Raw genomic sequence first — 26374 nt, 5'->3', positions numbered from 1 at the left:
GTTATCCTCAGCTTCTTTTCTGGCTTTTTCACCCATTCTGCTATCTCAAAAGAAATTCACCATCCATTCTTGTTTTTCTTGTAGTTTCTGTAAACCTTTTAAAGTTATAAATCTTTCATCACTAATAAAACATGTAAAGATTAAAAGAAATCTCTATAGCAATTTCCAAAGAAGCATTTGTAATGATGAGATGACATCAGAATCTCTTTTTTTTTGCCACTGATTACTAATTGTCAATATTATGCTACACTTCTGTAGATTAATCTTCATTAAACATAATTATGGAAAAAATATTTTCCTATTCCAACGAAACATCTCCAAGAGTAAATAATGACCACAAGAAATTATGAAAAATGTGTAGAACAATTTTACTTTGAAATCTAGAGCCTCCACCAAGAAGAAACTTTGCCAGAGATGTGCATGGTGTCTTCCCATCTACTTTTAGCTCTGAAGCAACAACTAATCATCAGACTTACTCTCATACCCATAATATCTAAGAGCTAAACAGTGTTTTATTAAAAATAATCATACACAAAATACAATATCAAGTTTTAGTATTAAAATGGTTTTATCCATTTGCAATTAGGTTTCTTCACATTTTAAGATTATGGATATTTAAAATGACAGTTAATAAATCCTTCATAGGATAGTTTTCATTTAATAGAAAATGAAAGCCTTCCTTGTGAATGAATAATCTCAGAGTATGTGTGACTTTCATTTTATTTGGAGAGGTCAGGCACAAGCACAGAAATCCAGCACTACTTTTACTTATGTTTATTAGTCTAGAGGAAGTTCATCTCAGAGATAATCATTCCACATAGATGGTATTGTATAGAACTTTTTATAATTCTGTATGGTTTCTCTCTTCCCCAGGTAAAAGATTCTCAAGATAACAGACAACATCAAGAGTTTTCTACATAACATTCACATTTCTATTAAGGTAAAATTGAATGGATTTAAACATCTAAATATCAAAAGGAAGAAATAATGGTATCTGAAATTAAGAATATAATTTCCCCATTCAAAATAATAGATATCCAGAGCTGCAATTCTGCAAGGAGGCACATGGGAAAAACACCTGAAGTACTGCATCATTATTTTATATTCAATTTTCATAGGAATAAGTCATATAACATACTCTTCCTAGTTCATAGGAATAAGTTATATAACATATAGCAGTATAAAATAATTAAGAAACCTAACATAATTGCTTATACAGAATACAAGTTGATTTCAACCAAAAAACCTGCAATCATTTATAAGTTTTCTCTTATCTGCATCCCCGAAGTATAAAGGGATCTAAAAGAATGCCTTATTCTTTCCAAGAAAATATACCCCAGGAATTCAAGTGTAGTAAACTTACATGGAGAGTGGAATAACTTTTTTATGATTTTATTTATTTGGGTTTAAATAAGTGTTGTATTTTGGACTCTTGGGTACCACCAAGGTCATTGAAAAGCACAAGGACCTGAAATATGACAACACTAATAGGTCAGTTTTCTTGACAGGGAAGTAAATTAGTCACACAAAATTTCTTTTCAAGAGACAGGTTTATTTTCTTTTCTTTAAACATTTAATAAAATTTGTTATATTGAAATGATATAAATGCTTTCTGGAGCACATTTGTAGCACTTTCTATTAAATCAACTCTAAAACTGTACAAATGTCAAAACTTTAAATTCTGACTCAAATAACTGTAAGAGTCTGGGCAAATAAAAAGAAGAATACAAGGTTTTAAATAGACATAGTACAAATATCTGAAGAATTCAGAATGTAGTGTATCTTCAATGTTAAAGAAATGAAAGAAGTAGTAAATTGTGGTATATTACTATATTCGTAGAAATTTTTACTTGCTGCATAATCTGCTGAAATCAAAGATACAAAATCAAAGATATAAACTTAATTGGTTAATAAAAAAACAATGGCACTCAGAGACCAACGCTGTACCGTTCTCATAAATTTACTGTGTGAAAGCATCTAATGAATCTATAATAGGACCAAGGAAGACACAAAGACACAAAGATGACAGAACAGCACCACCTAGTTCCCTCTATAAAAGCTCCCAGGTATATATGCATCTCTGACTGACTTGAGAAAACTGAACATATTTTCAAAACAAATCATTTAACATAAAACTACACTCTAGAAAATTATGACCTGCAACACAGCATTTACTTAAATTGCTTTAATTTTATAGTTTCTTGTAAAATAAAAAGTAAAGTGAATGATAATGGTTAAGCTTAAATTTTTCTACCTGAATTTTACTGTTGTATGTAATACAAATAAGTAAGTCTTTAAATACATGCTAGATAGCTTCCAGTAATGTTTCCACACTACACAAAAATGTTGAACAGAGTTATTTTATTTATTACAAAATGTATATCATCAACTCTAGGTTTCTATCAGCCAATAAATAATAATATTAAAAAATACAACATAATCTATTAGAAATATGAAATCCTTTCCACTTTGAGGCCATAATTAATCACTAACAAAAGTGATATAATGATGCCAAGAATATTCTCTCCAATATTTTAAATCATTGTACAGAAAATTTCTCTTATTTTTAAAATTGTTGAATGGATCCCTATCTGCTCTATTTTGTTTACTAGGTGAATAATACTTCATCACATTCAGAGCAGACTGAACAGAAAGAGAAAGGTTCCAGGAATATTTCATCTGGACTCTCAAGAAGTCATATTATAATAGTACAAGTTTTAATCAGGCACAATGTATTATAGTATAAACAAGGGACAGAGTTTTAATATATATGACACAGTACAAGGAGCACTGTTTTTAGATAAGACACTTTAAAAATGTTTTCCCTGAGGCATCAACAGCTCTTTAAATGACTGTAGCTGGTAACATCAGAATTGCTCAAGCAGAACTCCAGCTCTGAAAAACTAAATATTGTTGCTTGTTACATAGATCCTTCTCCAGACGTCTTCTCCCCTACATTCCCTCTGCTGACCTGGTCATCTACTGTTCTGGCCCACTGAGCCTTTATGAAATTAAATGAATCATCCTCTTGAACAAATCAGTTAGGATAGAGCATGCTTGAATATTTCCTGTTCACTTGTCAGCTTCTTTCAAGTTGTATTAATAAAAAAAGATATAAAGAAACTGGCATCATACTGAGAATGTTTTCATGATAAACAACTGGAGGAAAGGAAACCTGTGTAATCCAACCTTAAATAAGAAATGTTAAAAGCCCAGTGAGTTTTATAACTTTGTTGTTAAATCAGTGATTTCACATCCTCAATGATATGTCCACATTCAGTGGCTACTGAAAAGATATTACTATAAAAACAGAATTTTTGTTTTTAATTCAAATAGAAAGGATTGAAGCATTATATATTTTGACTTTTTTATTATGTGTCTACCACTAGACTGTCAGCTCCCTAAGGGTAGAGCTCACTTCCACCTTGTCCACTTGTATACTCAGCATTTATAACACTGCTTTCAAATAGGTATTTGTTATAAAATGGAAATGAATACATTTTGTTTAACTGAATCGAAGGCCATGAAAAATAAAATGTGTGGAAATTTTTAGACACATTAAATCCATAGAAAAATGCAGTCAAACTCAAAATTGAAAAATTCAATCTAGTTCACTTCTAATGATAAAAATGACTAACAGATCATCAATTTCCTAATCTTCAGAGTTGATCTATGAATTTAATTTTGTGAGAAAAATGGTTATAAAATTATTTTATAAAATTCATTGACAGAATAGAAAGATTTGAGATTTATATAAACACATATCAGAATAAAAATCTGTAAACTTTAGGCATTGAATAATACATGGGAGGGATATCAATAATAAAATGTATTTTGAGATCACAGCTAATGTTATCCTGTGTTATAAATCATTTCCTTGCGGAAAAGGAAAAGCCTTACTTCTACAGTTTGTAATCATCTGTAAGGTTCTTCACAGCCATAACCGAAAAATTAATGTGGTTCTGACCTTTCAATCTTCTCATAAGAAACTAAGATCCAAGAGAGTTAACTCATGAAAGATTTTAAGAGGTATTTTTCTATCAACAAATGAACAGATAAAGAAAATGTGGTATTTACCAAAACATTGAGTACGACTATGCCATGAAAAATGATATATTTGAATCATTTGTAGGAAAATGTATGCACCTTGAGACCACAATGTTAAGTGAAAATAAATCAAGCACACAAGCTCAAATATCACGCAGATTCTTTTATACAAAAACCCAAATTATAAAGAACTAAATAAAAGATAGATAACAGGAAGTAAGGGATAGATCTTTCTCAAATGGGAAGGTGATCAAGAGATGAAGGAAGGGGGAAGGAAGGGGAAAGAAAGATTAAAAAAGGAACTAAGGTGAGTTATGTAGGGGTGCTGACTCTACAGGAGGAATGGAAACATCATGTACTGCAAACATGTACTAACTAACAACAAAGACAATGGTATATCTCCGAGGAGGACTCAGCTTCCTTGGTTACCATGCTGCAGGGAACTTCCACATTCTAAGTCTTATTTAATACAATGGTAGCTCTTCCCTTTACAGAATAAAGAACGCTTCTCTACAAAATTGAGGACCTCCACCAGGCCATCCTCACCAAAACTTCCATATTGACTGCTGTTCGACCCTGCCTGCTGCTGCGGTAACTAGATGAAGATGACACAGATCTAAAACTGCCTCCTTCCTCTGTCAGCACACCACTCCTCTTTAGCTACCTGATGCTGTGTTGGGGGGAAATATCCCTGATCTCTGTTGAAGCTGAGACACCCAAGTCTGTTCATACTCATCAAAAATATTGGTCTTATTATAATGTGGAATTTATGCTGTCCTATCCTTAGAGAAAATATATTCTGCTTTGTTGGTACTCTGTCCCTGTATAGTCAATAAAATTAGATAAAGCAAGACAAAATTTAAGTAAATCTGACTTTAGTGACCTCTACTAGAATTCTAAAAAACTTTGAACTTCTTATAATGTGAAGGATATGAGACGTTTTCGGGCCCTCGGATAGCCTTGGGAAGACAGATCGTCCTGATGTCTGTGGCAGGCCCAGATAGAGAAGTTAAAGATAACTTCAGAAGGTTGTTTGTCTGTCCCTCAGTGTTCGTTTTGCCGTGGTCCCTTGAGACTCTCAAATATTTGCTTGGCATAAGAATAGATAAGAATAGCTAACTTTTTAGAAGCTTTACATAGCCAGGATGATTTAGATAAGATGCACTAAGATTAACGGAGCATAGATGGTTCTTTAGATGCTTTATGTACTCACAGATATAACTGGTGGTTAGTTGACTAGCATTGTAAATTGTTAATGATTGATGTATCCTAAGAAAAATGTATAAAAGAAGAATATTACCAAAAAACCTGGTCTTAACTCCACACAGAGTTCTGGTCCCCCGTGCTCCTTCTTTTAATAGATTTCGTCAGATACTGTCTTCAGGTTCCAGTCTCCCACCGAGGAGATCCCAACTTTATAATACCTTCCTTTTAGCTAGTCCATGGGAGTGAAGTGATATGGAGAACTGAAGATTTGGAACATAATTAATCGTCACTACAGCATTTCTATGTCAACAAAAAGTAAGCTAGTAGACAAGAAACTATCCTCTATAAATTTTACTTGACCTTTAAAATAACTTTATAAAATCTTACTGAACTTCATTTTTAGGCTAGTGGGTGTAAAAATCATTTTACAAAGACAATATTCTTAGAACAATACTATTTTGACGAGTGACATAGAAATTGTTTTTAATTTGGCAGTTCTGCACAAAATAGTAGTCTAAAATAAATCCTTTGGTATTCAGTCACAGATGATGATCTTTCTCAAATTAAACTTGAATTCTGAGAATGTCATTGTAAAGTAAAGGGTTAATACAAAGGTATAACTCTTCCTCACATTTCCAATGTTTCATGTATTATGAAGTACACATAAAAAATTAAAATATGTCATATCTAATCACTGATTTATAGGAATAGCATCAGTGAATAAAAATCAGTAATATTGTAAAACATTTTGATCAATACAGTGAAAGAGTCAAGAACAACAAAATAATGCTTCCAAAAGTACCTTCCCTTTATTTAATCTCTACAAAGTTATGTTAGAGATGGAGTTTATTCTTTTGTGGCTGTGGACCCATATACTCAAATTTTAATGTAATTAAAACTTTATTTATAGAAGTCATAGAAAAAACATAATGCTACAAAATGGCAATAATCCCTAAAAATTGAGCTAGTTTAATCTAATTCATTCATACTCTGAAATGTATATTTCTCCATGAGGATGAAAGAGGGATTTTTGCACCTGGCTACAGGTAAATCTCAATGTAGTTAATAATATCTTTTCAAACACCAAGTAATGAAACAGTCAAAATTTTAAAATGTCAAGAAAAACTCTGTGACTTTTCAGACAAACTAAATTTCACTGGAACTTTTTAGACAAAGAATTCTCTTTACACATCATGTGGAAATGGAGTCATCACAAATTGCAGAGTCCTTTTCTTGCCTGGTGTTCACCTACTAGTAACTATATTTAAATTCTCTTCAAAAAGCTGTTAATATCCCCATCCTACCTTCCTCTGTCTTTCAAAGGCATACAAAGAGCAACAAATAAAAGTCAACCATAGCAAACAGGCATTCTCAATTGCTGAAGTATGACTAAGCATTGAAACAAAAACCAGTCAGTATTTAGGATTTTTCTTTCTCAAAAAAGGAACAAAAACTCCTCCAGCTGAGAGAGTACTCTGAATCTCTTCTTCAGGGACTAATCTGAGAACATCTACTCTGTAGCTTGGCAATTACAGAAGCAGGTCAGTAATGCTCATAATCCTGCGGATCAAGGTCAGTTTTTAATTCCTCTCTGTAGATACATTTATCCAGAAATCCCAGCTACTGTAAATAGAACAATAAGGTGATGTGGCTTCATATTTAACCACAGTCATCAGCAGGAATATCTGAGGATACTAGAAATAAAAATATTTAGGAAATAGAAAGCAGATAAGTTCTTACTGTACCCTAACAAATGGGGAAGATTTAAAGCTTTGAGAAAAATGTTAAAGAGGACAAATTTGAAGGGATTTTGAGTAAAAGCAAGGAAGCCATATTTTTTTGTGAAGCATGTCATTATTTAGGATGTTTTGTGTTTCTCAGTATGCATTTTTTGTCTTATATACTACATCCCTATGAAAAGTCACTGCAAATATTTATTCTACTTAGAATACTATAATGGCATCTTGGCAGTTATATCATAAATACTTAAATATCTGGATCAAATTGAAGAGTCATGTCAAGATTAAATATATTGGGAGAAAACTAATCAATCAGAAGAATGAAAACATTTTTAAAAGATACAAACTCTTGATTAGGCACTTAAAATGATGACGAAGATTTTAACCCTATACTCTAGAGGATTATGTCTACTAGAGGAGACATAAAACATAAAATCCTGTAAAAAAAAAAATCACACAAAGGGTTACATAGATTATAAGATAGACAAAATGTTTAGTTCTTAAGACACAAATGCTCAAAATAAACAATAAAGGGCAAATGGCATTCTTTTATCCACTAAAACTAATCCATCAGATTCTGATCAAAACTTCTATGGGTTCTAGGCACTGTCATTATTTTTAAGCTGCAAATAGTTGCAAAAATATTCAGTTTTACAAAATAATTAAGAAAAAATTATTTAAAATAGTCACTATGTCCATTTTTACAATGCTTTTCATAGCCAGGGAGTGTGGCACACACCTGTAATCCCAGAATTCTGGGCGCCTGAGCCAGGAAAATGGCAACTTCAAGCCCAGCCCGTGCTACTTAGAGTAGACTCTCTCAAAGCAGGCTCTGGAGATGTAGCTCAACCTGAAGCTCTGGGTTCAATCTCAGTACTACCGAATACAATGTTTTCATTGCCACAGCCATAAATAAACAAGTTATATTTAAAAACAAAACCAAACTTTTCTTGTGACAGGATACTGAAATATGTGTAAGTAAAATGCTACAATTAATATCACAGCACTTTAAAACTTATGTAATAAATCAAAATATTCTCCTTATAAATGATAACAGACACTAAAATATTTTCGCACAGATTGTCTTTTTTAAAAAAATTCTCCTCTCTCTCTTATTCTCCCCCTCTCTCTCTGTCCCTCTCTCTCTACTTAAATATCCACACTTCTTCAAATTGCATCCAACATCCACATCAAACTTGAACATATAATGTCCCAAATTAGGCAATGCACTGACATTTGGCAGCTCATGAAGACTGCAAACAATTCATACTACCTAAAAAATCTATAGCCTTCAATAATATCCAGCAAAACTTCAAGATCCTTTCAAAGCAAAATGTGTTAATGGACCAGTTAGGGAATAGAATATTGACAGAGGAACAATATCTGATTTTTTTTTAAAAGACTAAAAGGAACAATCCTTATTCAGGGTAAAGAATACACATTTTCACTCGTTATTTTATTTCATTCCTAGAGCAAAGAACTATTTAGAAATAACAGATACTGTATTATGTATCACAATGATGAATTTAATTCTGCCTTGGCAGGGTAACTAGTAAATGTAAAATGTGAGTAACTGCTGCTACATTGGAGTCATAGATATATAATTGCCTTCAGAAACATCCTCCTCTGAATACCACCTACACATTAATACATGACAGTGAACTTACAGCCAGACCCCTGTTCTATCCGGCATGATCCCTGAAAAGGCTTTGAAATGAGGACACGTGCATAATTAAGGCACACTGAATATCACAGTACATATAACAAACTAGAGTATTATGAACCCTTAGGGGACCCTCATAGAACTAATACATTTTCTAAAGAAAGCTGCACATGAGTAAAGGGAGACTAAAATGCTAATTAGATCCTCTCAGTGAAAGCTATAGAAAAGTTGATTCTTGGATTCTGAAGTTGGATACAGAATGGAACATTTGTATACAGAAAGACTGAAGAGGGGAAAAAAAAGAGCTTGACATAAAAGCCTTTCAATAGATGATTTACACAATTCCTGGGAAAACAAATGAAGCAAAATAAAAATATAACAGTGAACAGTGAGAGAATTCCAAACCTCCTGAAGGGGTTAAGTATGAGAACTGATTTCGTATTAGGAAGGGATTATGTAACAACTGAGGGAAATACTCAGCCTAGCATATGCTAATTTAGTCGGCTTTGCCAGGCATTTGTGTGTGTGCTTGGCTGGCTGACTCACATTCCTTTCCTCTTCCTTTTGCCATTTTTATTACAAGACTAAGAAGGTGAAGCTCTCAAAAAATGCAATCAGAACGATGACAAAAAAAACCCGTAAATGAACATTGTACAAGTTTTATTCTTACAAAATATTGACGCCTGCACTTTGAGAGTTGAAAGGAAAACACACAGGATATCTGTACTCAGCAATGTCATCTGTTAGCAAAACTTTTTACTTTATTCTCCATTAACTTCTTTTAATAGTCATTTCAGGTTGGTAACATGGTCAGGGAATGGGGGGTATTATATTTTTGGAGAATATAAAGGAAGGTGAATTCCTACTTAAGACTTTAGCACATAAAATAGATCTCAATAGCAAAGGAATGACAATTAAATAAGAAGCTTATTGTGCATTTTAACTTGCTCTGAAACATAAATATCCTAATTTATAGCCCATTATTTCTCATTTCAAGTCTATAGCTTCAGACTGAAAAGCAGAGGACATATTAAGTGTAGGATGAACAGAAGGTATAAGTGTCATGGACATTTCTCCCTCCGGGTTTGGGGAGGGGGATATGTGACAAGCTAATGTAAAATATGAATTTATGAAGAAAACAAGAATGTATTTTACATACTATATGTTTTCAGACTTGATGTTTAAACAAGCATTATGGGAGACACCTGCATTTTTAAATGCAAATAATTTTAGCTCAGAAGCTAAAAATATTTCTTTGCAAGAACAAATTAATTTGCTTTATAAATTACACTGAATGAATATAACACTATATACTTAGCAGTGAGCACCACATTCTTGTCAGGAAAGGAGTTTTCTCACTCTGGTCCCAAGGACAACTTTAGATAAACAATGCACCCTTACTGTAAATTAATCATAAAATATATACAATTATTGGAGACTCAATTTAACCTTTAAAAGGAATTTTGTTTTCTTATAATATGAAATTATTTGTTATTTGTTCACACTTAGTTTTATGATTTTATATTTCTCAAAGCAAAAGAATGTATATTTTATTTTCTAGCACAGCCTCAATGATGTCAGCATCTAGGCCCAGAATACCTCTTTAACTATGACAAGCCAGGGCCTTCCTCTTCAGCATTGCAAAAGCTGAAAGATAATTTAAATATTTAAATGAAAACTATTTGCTGACTCAGAAAGAGTTATCCCCAAAGTTAAATAATGACTGTTTTAATATTTACTTCAAAGACCTCTAAAATATACTATGAATAATTAAAGACCAGTCCTCTCTAGAGCAGATCTTACAACTCCAACCCTGTATCTATTCAGGCATTAGCAGGTTCTCATCACTCATTAGCACAAAAGAAGATCCATATAAATGCTCAGCTCTATTGTAATTTCACAATTATAAACCTTATGTGTGTTTTAGCTGAAAGAGTTAATTACTGGAGTCTAAGAAAATGTATTAAAATATGGATTTCCTAGCCTTCATTAAAAGGATGAAAGAAAACGATGACTAAAAACAAAATAAACTCCTTGTTCCTCAAACTTCATCCTCAATGCTCCATTTTCACTACTTCCAAAATAAAGACACCCTTCAGTCTTAATGTAATATTTTAAATATGTATGTATGTGCACATATACAGATAAGTAACTAAGGAATGTTTCCCAATACTTACATCTCTGATTTTGGTATTAATACTTAAGTGATACATAATTAAGCAGAATATTTACTTCCCTAATTTTAAAATAGACTATTACTTCTAATATGAAAGCAATTTTGTATCTGTTTAAGGAAGCTCACTGAACACATTAACAGGACAAACAGGATTAATTTCTTGAATAAAAATCAATATATATGTTATGTTCAATTATTTTGTTCTGTAGCAAATGCCATCAAAACAAAACCACATTAGTTACTGCTATCTGATAGGGTTTCATGGTAGGTCGCACCTAATATTGGCTCCATAGCTCTTAAATGTTTTTAAAGAAATCTATTTGATGATAGTGCCTGTGTGATAAAAAGTATTTAGAAAAGAAAAATTCTAACCTCTTTGAACACAGACTGAACAGTTAATTCTTATTCTTTTTAAGGAAATTATACTGGAAATGCTCTAATAAGAATGAGACTAAGATACTAACTCCTTGCTCACTAAAGGAAGAGAAGAATACAAGAGTATTTCCCAGATCAACAGTTACTAGACCAAACATGCAAGCAATGCTATTTTAACTTTGTTATTAATCTTCATTAAACTGACCTATGGTCCTGATCATTTGCAAGGAAATAAAATGTCCACTGGCAAATTGATAAAAATGTTGATAATTTTATTAGGATTTTTTTTTTACTATGCTCTACATAAAATATATGTTGCTTCTTTTGCTTTGTCATGAGCTCATGTGATTCTAAATACTCTTGATTATTTCTGGGTATAAAAAGCTAAAAGATATTTCATGCCTACCACAGCTAGGAAAAGACTTGCCATGTCACTCTCATGCCACATGACTGCTCTGTTTGCCCGCCGCTGCTGCAGAGCACATTAGGCCTGAGATGCCATTTGCATCCTCACACAGCAGGGGGCTTCAGCTGCCACAGCTCCAGGTTAATCCTCACCCACCTCTTTACACAAGGAATTTGCAGAAGATGCCTTTTTTGATGCTACAGAACTGCACTCCAAAAATGCTTGACATTTTCAAATAAAATGTTGGCAATGAACTTGTCCCTTTTAAATATTTTAGGTTAAATGAGGAAATTTAAATTGTCTTTCATTTTTCTAAGGAAAGAGTTTATGATCTAATCTGATGTAAAAATCTGAGATTTTTCATCATGAGAAAGAAAAAAATAGATGGGAAAGCATGTGAAGAATGACTGATTAGATTGAATTCATTTAAAGATATATATAAAAAACTAATTATATTTTTGTTTAGAAACCTGCTTCATAAACCAATGTAGGCCTACAAAATATCAAATTAGCTCTTAGGTAAATGACTTCACAAAGTAAGAGTGCTGATATATTATGAAGAGACTTTGAACTCTATTAAAACTAATTAGACCGGCCGGGGATTTATTTAGCTCAGTGGTTTCGCCGCCTGCTGCGCAAGCGCAAGGGCCTGAGTTCAATCTCCGGTACAAAAAAATAAAATAAAATAAAACTAATTAGACCGTACATATTATTCATTCCAATTTTATTTTTATGCATCTACCCAAACGAGGATAAGAAAACTTCATAGATACTGTGTGAAAGGCCTAGGACTTACCCTAGGAAGCTTAACTTAAATTATCTTTGTGCAGTAGAGATGTATACAGTGTATATGAGACCAATATTTGCTAATAGGACAGACTTCTAACTTCATCTTCTGAGTTTTGCTTCTTTGGTTTGTGATTTTTTTTCTCTCTCTACCTCCTCAACTTTAACAACCTAATATTATAGAATAGGTGACTCTGCTGAGGAGCTGTATGAGATGTATTCAGATGAGGACCTTCTCAAACAATATCATAAAACACATGGCACCATGGTCAAATAAACTATCAGTAGGGTAGAGGTCTATGTCATAGCATTAATTCACCCCTAAATCCTTCCTAATAAATAAGTCTAACATGTTTCAATCAGCAGATATCCCACTGGTTCCTTATTGTAAAGAGAAAACTGATGTCATTAGATGTTGATCACAGGCTACTTTCAAATGCATGCTTAGGATGTCTTCCAACATTTTTGCACTTCCAGTTTGCTGTTTGAGTTAAGTAATTTTTTTCTTTATGAAAAATGACACTATCTCACTATTTAAATGCAAGACAAATAGGTTTCAAGTGTCTGATCTTCTAGTGGAGGACACAGGAAGGAGTCATCTCAGTTGAAGCTTAGCTTTGTCATATTACATACCAATAGTTGTAGAAATGGTAAAACAACAATGAAGTTTCAATATCCCAATTCAAAATTAATTAAGAAACTAATGCTTTCAGACACTTTCTTAATTACTAATTGTCTGCTGTTTAAGTTTTTAAGTCATAATTTTTGGTTCTTATGCATAGATGCCACTGCAAAGTACCTATTAATTGAAGAGGAGGAATAAATCAACTATATTCCAAGAATTTCATTCAGCATAGGAAATAAGCTAGGCATGATGGAAGTTCTTACATGTAGAGGTAAAAGAGTTGGAGAGACATGCTTTGGAGAAGTGTCAGCCTTACATTAAGTGTATGCAGATATGCGTTACAATATGTTGTCTAAAAATGTTTGACAGGGTTTATGATATATACTGAAGGCCAAATAATTTGTATATGAAACTGAGCATTAATCTGAGATCTTTCTTAGTAAATAAATTGTTATTAATCAGAATATCTTGAGACAAAAACAGGAAGCCCCCAATACTTCTGTACTCCTCTTGCATAAGATTAACTGCTAAAAAGGAGATAAGGTTCTCAACAAAATCAGGTGTCTCTGTGCATACCTATTTTTGGCAAATTTGCCCTTCCTAGGACTGTGTTTCCTACACAGGAGCCTCTCCACTTTTGTTGTGCCCCCTCAGGTATGGAAGGGGAACTGGCTTTAGCAAGAGTAAGCAACTGAATTGGATCTATTTATAGCTAAGAGAGGTCTTAGTTACAGGTGGCAAGCTTTTGAACTCCTCATTCTGAAAAACAAAAAGTCATTTCTCTAATGTGTCCCTGTCTTTCCTCTAGATTTTGTCTCTTTCTATGATGGGGATAAAAAGGAAAGATGCCCTCACCGAGTCAGATTTTGCTACTTAAGTAGCAAAAAATATAACATTCCAAGTTATATTTCAATTAGAAATATTTTATTAGAAAGACTTCTATTTTTCTATCTACTTTCCTAAAGATTCACTAAAGAAAAACTAGTAGGTGTTATACAATACAACTATATAAACCGTTTTTTCTCTCATTTTATCAATGACTGATTTTTATCGTTGGCTTATCTCTTCACCTAATAGGTTAATAGAAATTGGAAAATTATGCTTTCTAGGAAAAGTAAAATAGGTGAAAATGCAAAACACAATTAATGAAAACACAGAAACACAGAGAAGATATGTTCAAATGAGTTTTGTGCCAAATAATGAAAATTGCAAGAGAAGGAATAATAGTACTAATAGCAAGAGGAATGAATAAAGTAATTGTTATTACTTAAATGCCTGAATACTTCTATAGATCTGATAAGGCTAAAAATAAGAAGCTACTGACTGACTCTAGTATTTGCCTAGTCATAAGTACTAGCAGACAGAGCAGACTCCCCTAGCCAAAATCAGCTGCTCACCAGTACATTCATCACCCTTCTTTCCCTGCATACAGGAAGACCTGCTAAGTATTTAATCTGTGTCCAAGAATTAAAGCCTTCCTTTCCCAGACTAACCAATACCAATAAAGCACTAAGGTAGTAAGAGAAACGTAAAATCTGAATCCCAAAGCAATGTTTTGTGTTGCACCTCAGGTAAGGAAGGCATGAGCAATTTGAGCAAGAACTGACAGTATCAACAAAGTGTGAGGTGTCTGTGGAAGCAGTGTTTGATAAATGTGAGGCAGCCATAAACATGAGAGCACAATCTAATGGTGCTTTGCTTCCTCTCCCTCTTCCTCTTTTTTTTTAAAATGCTCTTCTTTCTGTAAGTGTATTAATATGGTCTGCTTCTAAGTATACAGATATCACTGGACTTGCGCTCTTTCCCTGTCTGCTGTACAGGACGCCTATACATTTATTTATTTGGACTTGATGCTAGTGCTGGTGCTGGTTGCAGTGGTGCATTTTCTCTGCCACACTCACACTCCTTCCCAGCCTCACCTCCTTGGTTGGCTGTGAAAAGCAGCACTGTCTTAATCATTGGTTTACATACTCAATAAAACAGCCCAATGCCCCGAATGTCGGTGATGGAATTTCTCCAGGTTGAAAGAGTAAATCCTCCTCTGGGCTGAGAGAGAGGGGCCAGCAGACAGTTATTTCCGCGGAGCACTGAATAGACAATTCACAGGGAAATGTTGAAGGAAGAGAGGAGGCGACCCCCAAGTGCAGTGCATGGCCCACACGCTCTATAATAAATAATTTCCGCGCACCAGCCCAGCAGAGTGTGCAATGAACAGCCAGGGCCAGCACACACAGATTGGCAGGGGAAACACAACCCGCGCTGTCGAATTTTCATCGCAATCACCAAATTAACTGATTTCCCCACATCACACTCCCCTACCCGTCGCACGCCGGCGCTCGCGCACGGGCGCGCACACACACTCATACACACACACACACACACAGGCACGCACACACGCACAGCACAGCTGAAAAATGCAAGTTACTGAGAGGTGAACTAGGGTCTCCGGGAGGGTGTTTCAGCACGGATTAGCAGCCCAAGTAATGTGTCAGCCGCACACGGGTTACTTGCACGAGGGTCGGGACATGAAAGGTGGCAAATGGGACGAGGTGGCAGTACAAGGCAGAATGTGCTCTCTGCCTTCCCGGGGATTCTGGCACATGACATCTGAAATGTATATCCATTGTAAAATATACAAAATTACTAGAACATATTCTAGCAAATCTCTTTGTAAGATCAGTTAATTAATTCAGGAATATTCAGTCCACTACTTCTTTTACATTCATAAATATGCATAAATAAAATACGGTCCCCAGTCTATATCCCGGAAGCCGGTAAAAGAAAGGATGCATTCCAAGAACTTGCTGAAAGATGGTTCATTGACCTCATTTAAATCCTCCAAAGGCCGATTGGGTTTTGCACGCCCATGGGTCTACGTGTGTCTTACTTTCACATGCTTTTAACCCTGGGGCAAACACATCTGATCAACTTAATCTCCCCTACGAACACTCAAATGATGACAGTAGGGTTAGAGGTGGGCAAAAATTTATCAAGAAATCAAGAGTCACCTAGCTTTAAAAAATTCCATAGATCATCATTTCACGTCAGTCCTCCCTATATCTCACACTCCAGCCACATCTCTGTACTACTCTCTTCAAAGCAACAATCTTCCGCCTTACAGCTCCTGCCCACCCAGCCCTAGCACGCCGCCTCTCCCTCCTCTACCACCCAAGTGTCCTCTTTCCATTCACTCTTACACCATGCATAGCCATTTATCTCACTATCAGCATCCTTTTCCTATTCCACAGGGCCCCTCCCTCCCCCTTCCAAAAGAGGAGAAAAGTGAGCCCGATTCCCGAGTCACTCAGCATCCAAACCCAGTGATTTGCATAATAACAGCGTTCTGTGCAGTTCCTCTCCACTGCGGTCACAGGGGTTCTCACATTTCACGTGAAAGGATAATATTAATTACGGAAAGAAGCGGCAGAGAGGATGGAGAGAGCGACAATCCCTGAGCAGTAAAGTAACTGCTAGAGAGCATGTATTTCTTTGCTTAAAGAAAAATGAAAACGATACAGACTGAATAATAAAAAGTCGATGCGATGATAAAGTGGGTTTGGGTCTTTAAATTTTTCCCTTCTTCTTTTTATTTCTTGATTCATTCATTCCTTTCTTTCTCACACCACCAATCCCCAAATCACAGGCAGAATCTCCCCTCTCTTCTTAGGTGAATGACAATCTCACAACACCACACCCCCCCCCCCCCCGGGATGTTATTGCAATGCACACGGTGCTGCCTCTGCTGCTATTCTCGCCTCTCGGTAGCTCGCTCCCAGGGTCGCTCACACTTTTTAAAGACACACGGGTCTCATGGTGGTGGGAAGAAGGGGAAAGGGAAAGGCGACTCGCCCCGGGGGAGGTTAAAGAGACGACAGGAGATGGAAAGGGTCGGTCGAGACCGTGATGTGGGAGGTGGCTGTGGGGGCTGGTGGGAGGATGCAACGTTGCGAGAGGCACAAGTTGCCAGCCAAAAGGCGTGGGAGGGAGGCTGCTGGCCCGGATGGAGTGAGCCGGGCAGCTCAGGTGAATGAAAAGGCGAAAGGTGCCGCGCGAGGGGCTGCAGCCGGGGAGCAGGGCTGAGGCACCGCGGCACCCGAGGGGCTGGTGCAAACTGCCGCTGCCCCCTGCCGCACCGGGGAGTAGGGGGAGGGGGTGGAAGTCGCTGGGGACCCGGAGACTGGCGGGGGAGAGTGGAAATGTGGGGTGGAACGGGGACGGCGGGGAATGGGCGTGAAGTTGCTGCTCCCCGCGGCGGGGCGGGGATTACCTTGTAACAGGAGCCCGCAGACGCTGTAGAAGCGGAGCACGGCGCTGCGTTTCCAAATCATGGTCCCTTCTCTAGAGGTCTGGGGAAGGAACGAGGGGGCAAGCGGATGCTGGTGCGCGGAGCACGCGAGTGCAGGGCTCCGCCGGCGTCCTCCTCCCGGCTCCCGCAGGACCCGGGGTCTCCGCCGCTGCGGTGCTCGAACCCGCGACGCGGATCGGCGGCGGCGGCGGCAGAAGAAGCGGCAGCGGCAAAGCACCCGCAGAATGGGGTTTCGGGGGGCGAAATAGTTTTTTCTTCTCCTCCTCTTCCTCGCGGTGGTGCAGCCGCGACAGCCGCTCAACCCAGGCACGGGTTTGAAGCTCGCCTTCCTCCAGGCGCGCACCGCAAGTCCCAGCGCCCGCCAAGGCTCTCCGAGCAGGTGGTGCAAGGGTGCCGGGGTGTCGGGGAGGTGCAGGCGGGGGCTGCAAGGAGTGGGGAGGTCACGGCGGGGAGGGGTCGGGGGCGAGGGAGCAAGCAAGCAGCACCGCCGCCTGCGTTCGGGGCGCCTGGGGTCCTGGGAGAAGGGACAGCAGCGCTGGCAGCAGCTCTAGCGGCGGCGGCGGCTCCCGGATGCTCGGGCTGCAGCAGCGGCGGCGGCGGCGACGGCGACGGCAGCAGCGGCGGCGGCAGCTCTACCGAGCACCAGACACAAGGGCAAGCTCAGCGCCGCGGAGGCCCCGCCCCCACCCTGGCCAGGGATAGACACCGCCCCCCGGCCAATGGCAACACATCCGCCCACCAGGCTTGGCCAATGAGAGCAAAGGAAGGGAGGAGACAAGCGCCGGGAAAAACAAACAGGCTTCTCAAGGACCCTTCGGGCAGGAAGAACTGAAGCCCCCTTTCACACACTCTCAGCCGGCCTCACCTCCTTAGAGACTTCTGGCCCTAAGTGACTGGGACAATTGCCTACTTCCTTAATCAGTGCCGCGCACACGGGAAGGGTTCAGCCAATCGCCAGTGCGAGGGGCGGGGTTAGCCCTGTCCCCAGCAGGTTCTGGAATCCGTGTGCCTGGGCTGGGTCCTGGCTGCGAAGTTCTTGTGTGCATTTGGACTCAGCGCAGATGGCGGCTGCCCCTGCCCACTCACCAGCTGCGGTTGCAATCTCTGACGCTCCCAGCAGCAAAAGGGAAAGATTGCAGAGGGCGTGGGAGAAGCTAAGTATAGGGAGCCGAACACCTACCTGCCTACAAGAACTTGTGTGGCAAAGTTAGCAGCGAAGAAAATTAATTTGTTGAAAATTAATTGGTTGTTACTCTTTGGAATTATGACAGGCTTGGTACGCATCTCGGCAGAACCTGGTGGGTGAAAGTATAGGTCCTGGGACCAGGTATACCCTGGTTCAAATCTCACAGCTGTCACTTGTTGCTTAATGTTTGATGATGTATTTGAACGTTTAAATCTGAAGCCTCCTCAGCTGCAAGACAAGGATAATAATAGAGCTTAACTCTTACAGTTAGAAAGATTAAATGAGAAGGCAAACATGTAAGTGCAAGGCCGTGCCATGTGTAAGTGTGTTATAAATGGTATCTCTAGCTGTGAAGTGGGATTTTTCTAATTTTGGATAGCAGGAAATTTTAGCAAGCTTTTTTAAAAAAGTTTTAACAAATTCTGAGGAAGGAATACAAGCAGAGCTGTACTTTCTTCATGGATGCAACCAAAAATGAAAGAAAGACCCTCAAAAATCTGCAAAGAACCACCACTATAAATCAGCACCCTGAAATGTGTACTTTAGAAGAGGAGATGTAAATGAGCATGACATAAATTAATCAGAAATTGTGTTTCTAAATGAGCTTACTTCCCAGGTTTTTTCTTATGACCAGTTCTTAATTGGACCAAATTAGCAGATGATGGACTAGTTCAGTAGTGTTAAATCAGTCACACCATAAATAAAGTCTGCTTTGTTTGAAAAACCACACAATGGAAACCTGCAAGCAAAAAGACAGAAGGAAAGATGAGAAGCAAAATCAATATTGATGCCCTTCACTCTTTCCCACTCCTAGCTTACTTTGCCACAACCTTTTACAAATTCAACCCTTGCCTTTTAACTAATGACCCATTCATTTCTCTGTCCACCTTTCTCCCCAGGTTCTCAAAATTAAGGTGCAAAATGTCCACAATAAAACTGCAAGCAGGCTCTAAAAGAGGATGTGTGAATAACATTGTAGGAAGTAGTTGCCTACTGTGTTTTAGCTGTTAGGAAAGTCAGAAAGTCCAATAATACTTCTACCATTTAAACCCCTGTGTGCATCAAAAGATGGTGATCTAATATTATTGACTCTTGCTTAGTTTTTATGTCAAGGAGAATATAATAAATGGAAATGCCAAAAACTAGTGTTTCTTTCTTGAAGGGGTGTTTTGGATTCCTGGGTCCTAGTGCATATTCTGCTTCTAGCTGTATTACCTTGGGAATGTATTTGACTCCCCTAACCTTCAGTATCCTGATGTATATTAGGAAGCAGAATTTGAACACTTCTAAAGTCCTCATGAGCTAAAAAAAGAAAAAGAAAGAAAAAAAAAGAAAAACGCTATTCTAAGACTTTTATACAAGAAAATACCTCTTTTGAACATGAATATTTCAGCATCTGTGATAAATACTCTGAAACATCATGTTTTGGTTCTTGCTGATAACTGATAGATCACATACCATTTCTAAACTACACTCTAACCTTGCTACTCAATACATGGTCCTCAGCAGCAGCAGCAGCAGCAGCAGCAGCACTTAAAAATTTGTTAGAACTGCAGTCTCAGGCCCTACATTGGCCCACTAAAAGAATCTTCACTGCAACAAGATTCTGCACCAAAGTTTGATAAGTATTGAATGCCAAAACAATTTTGCCACTTACTTCCAACATCCAAGGGGAATTTCAGTACTTACAAAATGAGGATAATCAAAATTTCAGGGGATTTTTGATACATTACTGTGAAAAATAAGGGTACCCAGGGATCTGCTCCTTAATACACAAACAATTCTTGTAAACTATAAAACAAAATGGTTAATTTAACTAGTAGTTTTAAGAAAAGGTTGAAGTCTTGATTATTGTGAGAGTCATACAAGTTCCTATGAGTAGAGCCCTCCTTAGCCCACAAACCCAGAGGGCTTGAAGAGAAAGCTTTCACTTACTCCATTTCTGGGGGAAAACACCAAAACATGAGTTCTGTTCATTTGGACAATAATATTATCTTCATGTAAGAAAAATAAATAAGTTCTATTTTCTAAGTAATCTATTCTTAGGTGATGTTAATTAATTTTAAAATATCAAATATTCAGTGGTGACAAGAGCTTTCAATATTTTTAGAAAAAATAAAACTTGTGAAAATACAGATGTGTCATTGTGTAAATAGATTCATGTCTGAGACTCAATAATTCTTAGAATAGATTAATATTTTTAAATCAGTTAATAGATTGAAGGCCATTATTGTCAACAGGTACAGTATCATTGTGATAGTTAATGTACAAATTGTCTGACCTTTTTTGAATCATCAATGAATTGACTTCATAAATTGCCAAAAGATGGCATCTATCTCTGCATCCCTATATGCAATAGGCTTAAATACTAAGCCTGCTTGGAAATTTTACCTTCCCCTCCTTATAATTAATCTCTGCATTTTCTTTCACTTCATGGGAGAAAACATTTCTTAATATTTAATTTAATGTTTTAACATACATTGAAAAGGAGAAAAATTAATGTTTTAAATGCAAGCCATTCATTTAGCATGCTCTTTGTTAGATAAAGATAGTTCTTAATTTTTCTCTACCTTGAATATGATGTCCCTCTTCATTTATACTACAACAAAATAGGATTGTGGCTCCTCCCCATCTCAACTGAATCACAGGTATAACAATTCTAACAGAGTAACCACAAACTAGGCTTAGCTTGTATTTCTATAGCATTTTGAAAGAATTGGGACTTATCATCCTTGTAATGTTTGTGTCTTTTTCCTACTGGGAGCAAAATAAATTGTTACAAATTTAATTATGGTAAAAGTTATTAAAATTAACATGAAAAAACTATTAGCTGTCCCTTTGTATCCATGGATAAATATTCTGAGATTTTTGTGACTTGGCTAGTCAAAACATTTTATTTTTCTTTCAAAATATTAAATTTGGGTGAAACATTAAAATGTTTTAAAATATACAATCATTATTGATACCCAGGACTCAAAATCTAAAAATCCATGCTAAATTGAATCTCATAGCAAATTGGATCATAGTAAATTGACCTAGAAAAAGAAATTTTATGGCCTGGTGAAAATGTAGACCATTGTGGAAGAAAATTAGCTTATCGAGTAATGGAAGCATTGATTCATTCTCCTTGCTCTCCAGTATTTTACATATATGTTAGCAACCTATATTGCATAGATGTTAAGATTTCACAGACATACTATAAATTATATATAGCATAATAAATAGGATATAATATTTATATATGATATATGCATGATGTTTGCAATAGATTATAGCAATATTAAATTCATTTAAATGAATTTTAATTTAGCATTTTACTACTGTCTATAGAATATTTAGTGTACTCCTCCAGAGTTATGACCTTTTATTTTACCCACCTCACCTCAAATGTCTTATTACAAAAATTTTAACTGATATTAATGTCACTATACAAAAGTGATGAAAATAATTCACAGATATTCAGAAATTTTTAACCTCAAGATGAGCTCTTTCTGGTTGTTTACATAGACACATGAGGTAGCAATATTGTCAGCATTTCCCTTCTCTCGTTTTAAAATATTCAATCACAATATGTGGAATGAAAATGACCTTGTGATCTAATGCAGTATAAAGTATATCTCTACAATGATTAAATATAAATGTCCTAAAATATGTGGCCATGACACACCATCTTAAACTCATCAAGAAGGGTAATATCTTACTCTAGATTTCTCCTTTCCCCAAACAAGCAAAATATCACTCAGGTTTATAGAGGACTATATGAATCTGGACCTTAATAACACATAATCTCTAAAATAGAGGTTTTACAACCACCACTGAAAAATGGAAACATCCTGAAGATGAATTTCAACTTTTGGACATAATTATAGTAAAAATGGCACATTAAAAAACAAAATAAAGCAAATAAATAACAGTAGTTTCTCCGTATCTAAGCCAATTGTATGATTGGCTTATTGTCACATGATTTTATATGTATAGCCTTTCTACTTGGAACATTCTTACTTGAGATCATCATATATGAACTTTCCTTTACCAAGGAGTCTCCTCAACTGTGACACTGTCAGTGAGAGGGAGGTATTCATTGATACCCTCCTTCTCACAACACACCACCTACTTTTATATTTCTTCATGCCCTTTATAAATCCAAATGTATATCACTTAAATCATGTGTTGGCATGTGTGTTGGTTTATCTCCTAACTAAAATGTAAGTTGCAAGAATGGAGAAACTTTGGCTCACTGACTGGAGTTTAAGAGCTAATAAAAAAAGACAAGAACATAGTAATCACTCAGTATGTGTCAGATGAATGAACAAGTATATCCATCGAAATCTGAAAAGTGTGTAAGTTCAGATGCCTTTATCATTGGTTTGTGTCCCTCCACCCAAGGAATTATTTCCCTTAATAATTAAGTTTAAATATTCTTACATGGAATCTCAAAAATTCTGCATTTAAATAAATACCACTTAGATACTATGTACAAAAGAAATCTATATGGTTTCATAGACATTAAAACTACATCAGATTTAATAAAATAGACATCTAGCAATAATATTTTAGAGATACAACTTCTCATATATCATCACTCTTGACTATTTCTGATTTTCTTAACAACAAGTAGTTTGGAACAAGTTGGTAGGAATAACTATCATCATTTTGATCAAGGCTATTTGGAGTCCTATATGCCTCCCTTATCTACATGTCAAGTTCTTTTCCCCTGCTTGGGAAGTTTTCTATCATTACTTCTGTGAAGTTTTTTTTTTTTTTATGTCAACTGCACTCTCTCCTGTTTCTTCATTGACTCCAATCAGTCTTATGTTATTCTTCTTTGCATCATCTAGCAGCTGCTGGATTGATTTCTCATGTTCCCTTATAATTTTGAAGCAATTTTTCTTTTCCAGGTCAGTAATTGCAATCTTATCTTCTATATCTGAAATTCTGTCCTCACATTGGCTCATTCTGCTGTGTAGACTTTCAATGGAGTTTTTCATGTCCTGGAAATCTATTTGCATCTGTTTTATGGATTCCATTTGTTTCCTATGTTGGGATTCCATCATGTTCCTGAGCTCCTCTCTAGATTTATTAATCATGTCTTGCACTAGGGGCACAATTTCTCCTGTTATCTGAGAAATTATTTCTGATTTCATTTTTTTCCAGATCCCCTTTTTTTGCCAGTTCAGTGGGTCCAGGTGGTTGAGTATCAGAGTGTTCCATCTCATTTGCCTTTGGGACTGCTGTAGGTGATCTGGAAGTCTGGTTTTGAGGCTTATTTACGTGTTTTCTCATTTCCACTGGTGGGGCGGGGGTGTGCTGTTGTCGCCCGGGCGGCTCACCTCCTCTGAGCTGGGAGAGGTGGGACAGGGACCCGGAGCGGCAGTAGAGATGGTGGTCCAGAAGCTCCTTCCTCTGGGCTGGGAGCAGCGAGATGGATGGTGGCTGGGAAGCCCCTTCCTCTGGAACAGGAGCAGTGGGACGGCGGCTCAGAAGCCCCTTCCTCTGGGCCGGGAGCGGCAGGAGCTCATCATTTTTAAATAAATGTGCATGTTTTAGGTATCAGTGATTAGTCTTAGTGTAAGTGCTTGCACTCCCCTGTTTTAGAAGGGTTTTTTTTGTAATTGCGTTGCTATTTAATGTAATTTCTCTTAGAAAGATTATAGAGGACTTCTATGGAATCAGCCAGGCCAGACTAATATTACTGAAATAAATTAAAGACATACTTGATGAAGATTGACGAAGGAGCTCCACTGGTAACTCAAATAGCTGAGATAGAGAGATTGAAAAGAAAGTTGTGATTTTGCTTGATTCTTGGTGAAATTAAGATCAATTAAGTTACTTACAATTCCACTATTTTAGCAAGCAATTCAATCTGCGTCACTAAGGGACATATCATTTGTTTTTCAGTAAAAAAAAAAAAAAAAAAGAAAATATAAAAACAATAAGGCATCATTACTAGGAAACTAACAATTACTAAAAGGACAGAAAAATTGAAAGAAACAAATCTAGAAAGTAATACAAGTTAATAGTATAGTTTTTAAAAGTATGGCTTGTTTTGGAAATGCAGATGCAGAACCAAACTACATTGATATTCCATCTCATTCCATCAGAATGGCTATCATAAAAGATTTTTTTAAGAAAAACAAGGAGTGCCCATGACGATGTAAGAGAAAGGAAATCTCTTCACTCTTGGTGTAAATGTAAACTAGTACAACCACTGTGGAAATTAGTGTGGTGATTCCTCACAAAACTAAATGTAGCCATAAGATTTGATCTAGCTGGCACTCACTGGTATATTTCCAAAAGAAGTAAAGTTAGCATAGTATAGTTACATTATAGTGATGCGTGAAAACCAAAGTTTACAGTGGCACAATGCACAATAGCTAAACTGTGGAAACAGCCTAGATGCCCACCAATGGAAGAATGAAAGAAGAAAATGTAGCTTATCTATACAGTGAGGTATTATTCAGCCATAAAGAGAACACAATCAGGTCACATACCAAAAAATTGATGGAACTTAATACTATCATTTTAAGCAAAATTAATCTCACAAAGTAAGAAACTTGCATGCTTTCTGTGGTACAGAATGGGCTGAAAAGGAGAGGAAGAGAAAATAGAAATGACTAAGATGAGATATGTATATGTACCAATTGCCCAAGATGAGTGTAATCATTATATGGTGCAAAAAAATTGCTAGTAAAAGGAAACTTAAAAGAAAGAAATATAAAAATAAGTGAATAAAAAATACGCAAAACAAAGAAAAGAGAACAAAAAATTAAAAGGTAGTACTCTAGAAAGAGGAAATAGAATTTAGGAGAAATGAGAAGGAAAAGAGAAGGGGACAATGGGAATAAAAACAATCAAAATATATTCTATGCATGTATTGATGTATCATCACAAATCTCATTATTGTGTACTAGTAATATATACCATTAAAAATATGGTTTGTTTTCTAAAGCTGTGCTGTCCATTAGGAAGACAACCACCAAGAGCGGATATTTAAATTAATTAAAATTTAATTTAAAATTATGTGTGTTAGTCACACTAATAAAATCTTAAGTTCCCAGTAGCTACAAGTGACTAGTGACGACTGTGTTATACAGCACAAACAGAGATCATTTTTATCCTCACAGAAAGTTCTACTGGATAGAGATATACTTAGTATCAAATTTGTATTAGTCTCATTTTCTGGAGAACTGTACAGTAGTCCTCCCTTATCCATAGCTGCACTCTCCACAGTTCCAGTTTCTGACAGTCTAGTCTAAGAGTATTAAATAGACAATTTTAGCAATAAAAATGTTATACATTTTAAACTGCTTTGATTGGACCTTATTGGGACCATTATTCTGCTATATTTTTATGGTTTTAATCTATTATTAATAAATTAAGTTTTATGATAGATATGTATATACATATAGAAAAGAAAACATAGTTTATATAGGATACTGTACTATTTATGGTTTCTACTTAAGGTCTTGGAAAATATCACCCATGAATAAGCTGGCACTAATATATTTCTCCATAAGTGAATTTATGATAAGGAATTGGCTGGAATAGTTACAGAAGCTGGTAAGTCCCAAGATACTCAGTCAGCAAGTTGAGCACCCTCAAATGCCAATGGTATAGTTCCTAGCTATGATTACTTGTTTTATGTGCTAAATTCCCTAGTATCAGATGCCCAGGTAGAGGTAAGCACATTATGTTGGGGTTCATGTGAGAGGGTGTTTCTAGAAGAGATTAGCATTTAGGTCAGTTGGCCCACCATCTTCAATGTGGGTGAGCATCATCCTGTCTCTTGAGGCTCTGAATAGAACTAAATGGCCGACAAGGGGCACATTCTTCCTCTGTCTGAGCTGTGGCATTCGTTT

At 36.6% G+C, this 26374-nt stretch overlaps 1 protein-coding gene across 4 annotated transcripts in view; it reads right to left on the bottom strand.

Annotated features, from left to right (window-relative positions):
- The window catches only part of Cadm2 (cell adhesion molecule 2), a 1033997-nt gene extending 1016566 nt beyond the window's left edge, over positions 1-17431 (bottom strand). For 2 of the 4 annotated variants that reach the window (XM_021238785.2, XM_021238782.2), the window contains exon 1: positions 17291-17431. In XM_021238785.2, coding sequence (XP_021094444.1) covers positions 17291-17351 — 61 coding nt within the window. In that variant the 5' untranslated portion in view covers positions 17352-17431. The remainder of the gene's footprint in view (positions 1-17290) is intronic. The other 2 variants (XM_004857903.4, XM_087208437.1) reach the window with 1 other exon arrangement.
- Between the last annotated feature and the right edge of the window lie 8943 nt (positions 17432-26374).

This window comes from Heterocephalus glaber, unplaced genomic scaffold (assembly GCF_053883595.1).
Source record: "Heterocephalus glaber isolate CG9 unplaced genomic scaffold, H.glaber_assembly_v1.0 deba00000122, whole genome shotgun sequence".
Classification (NCBI taxonomy): Eukaryota; Metazoa; Chordata; class Mammalia; order Rodentia; family Bathyergidae; genus Heterocephalus; species Heterocephalus glaber.
The sequence above is the reverse complement of the archived record's forward strand: the minus strand, read 5'-3'. Positions and strand labels throughout refer to the sequence as shown.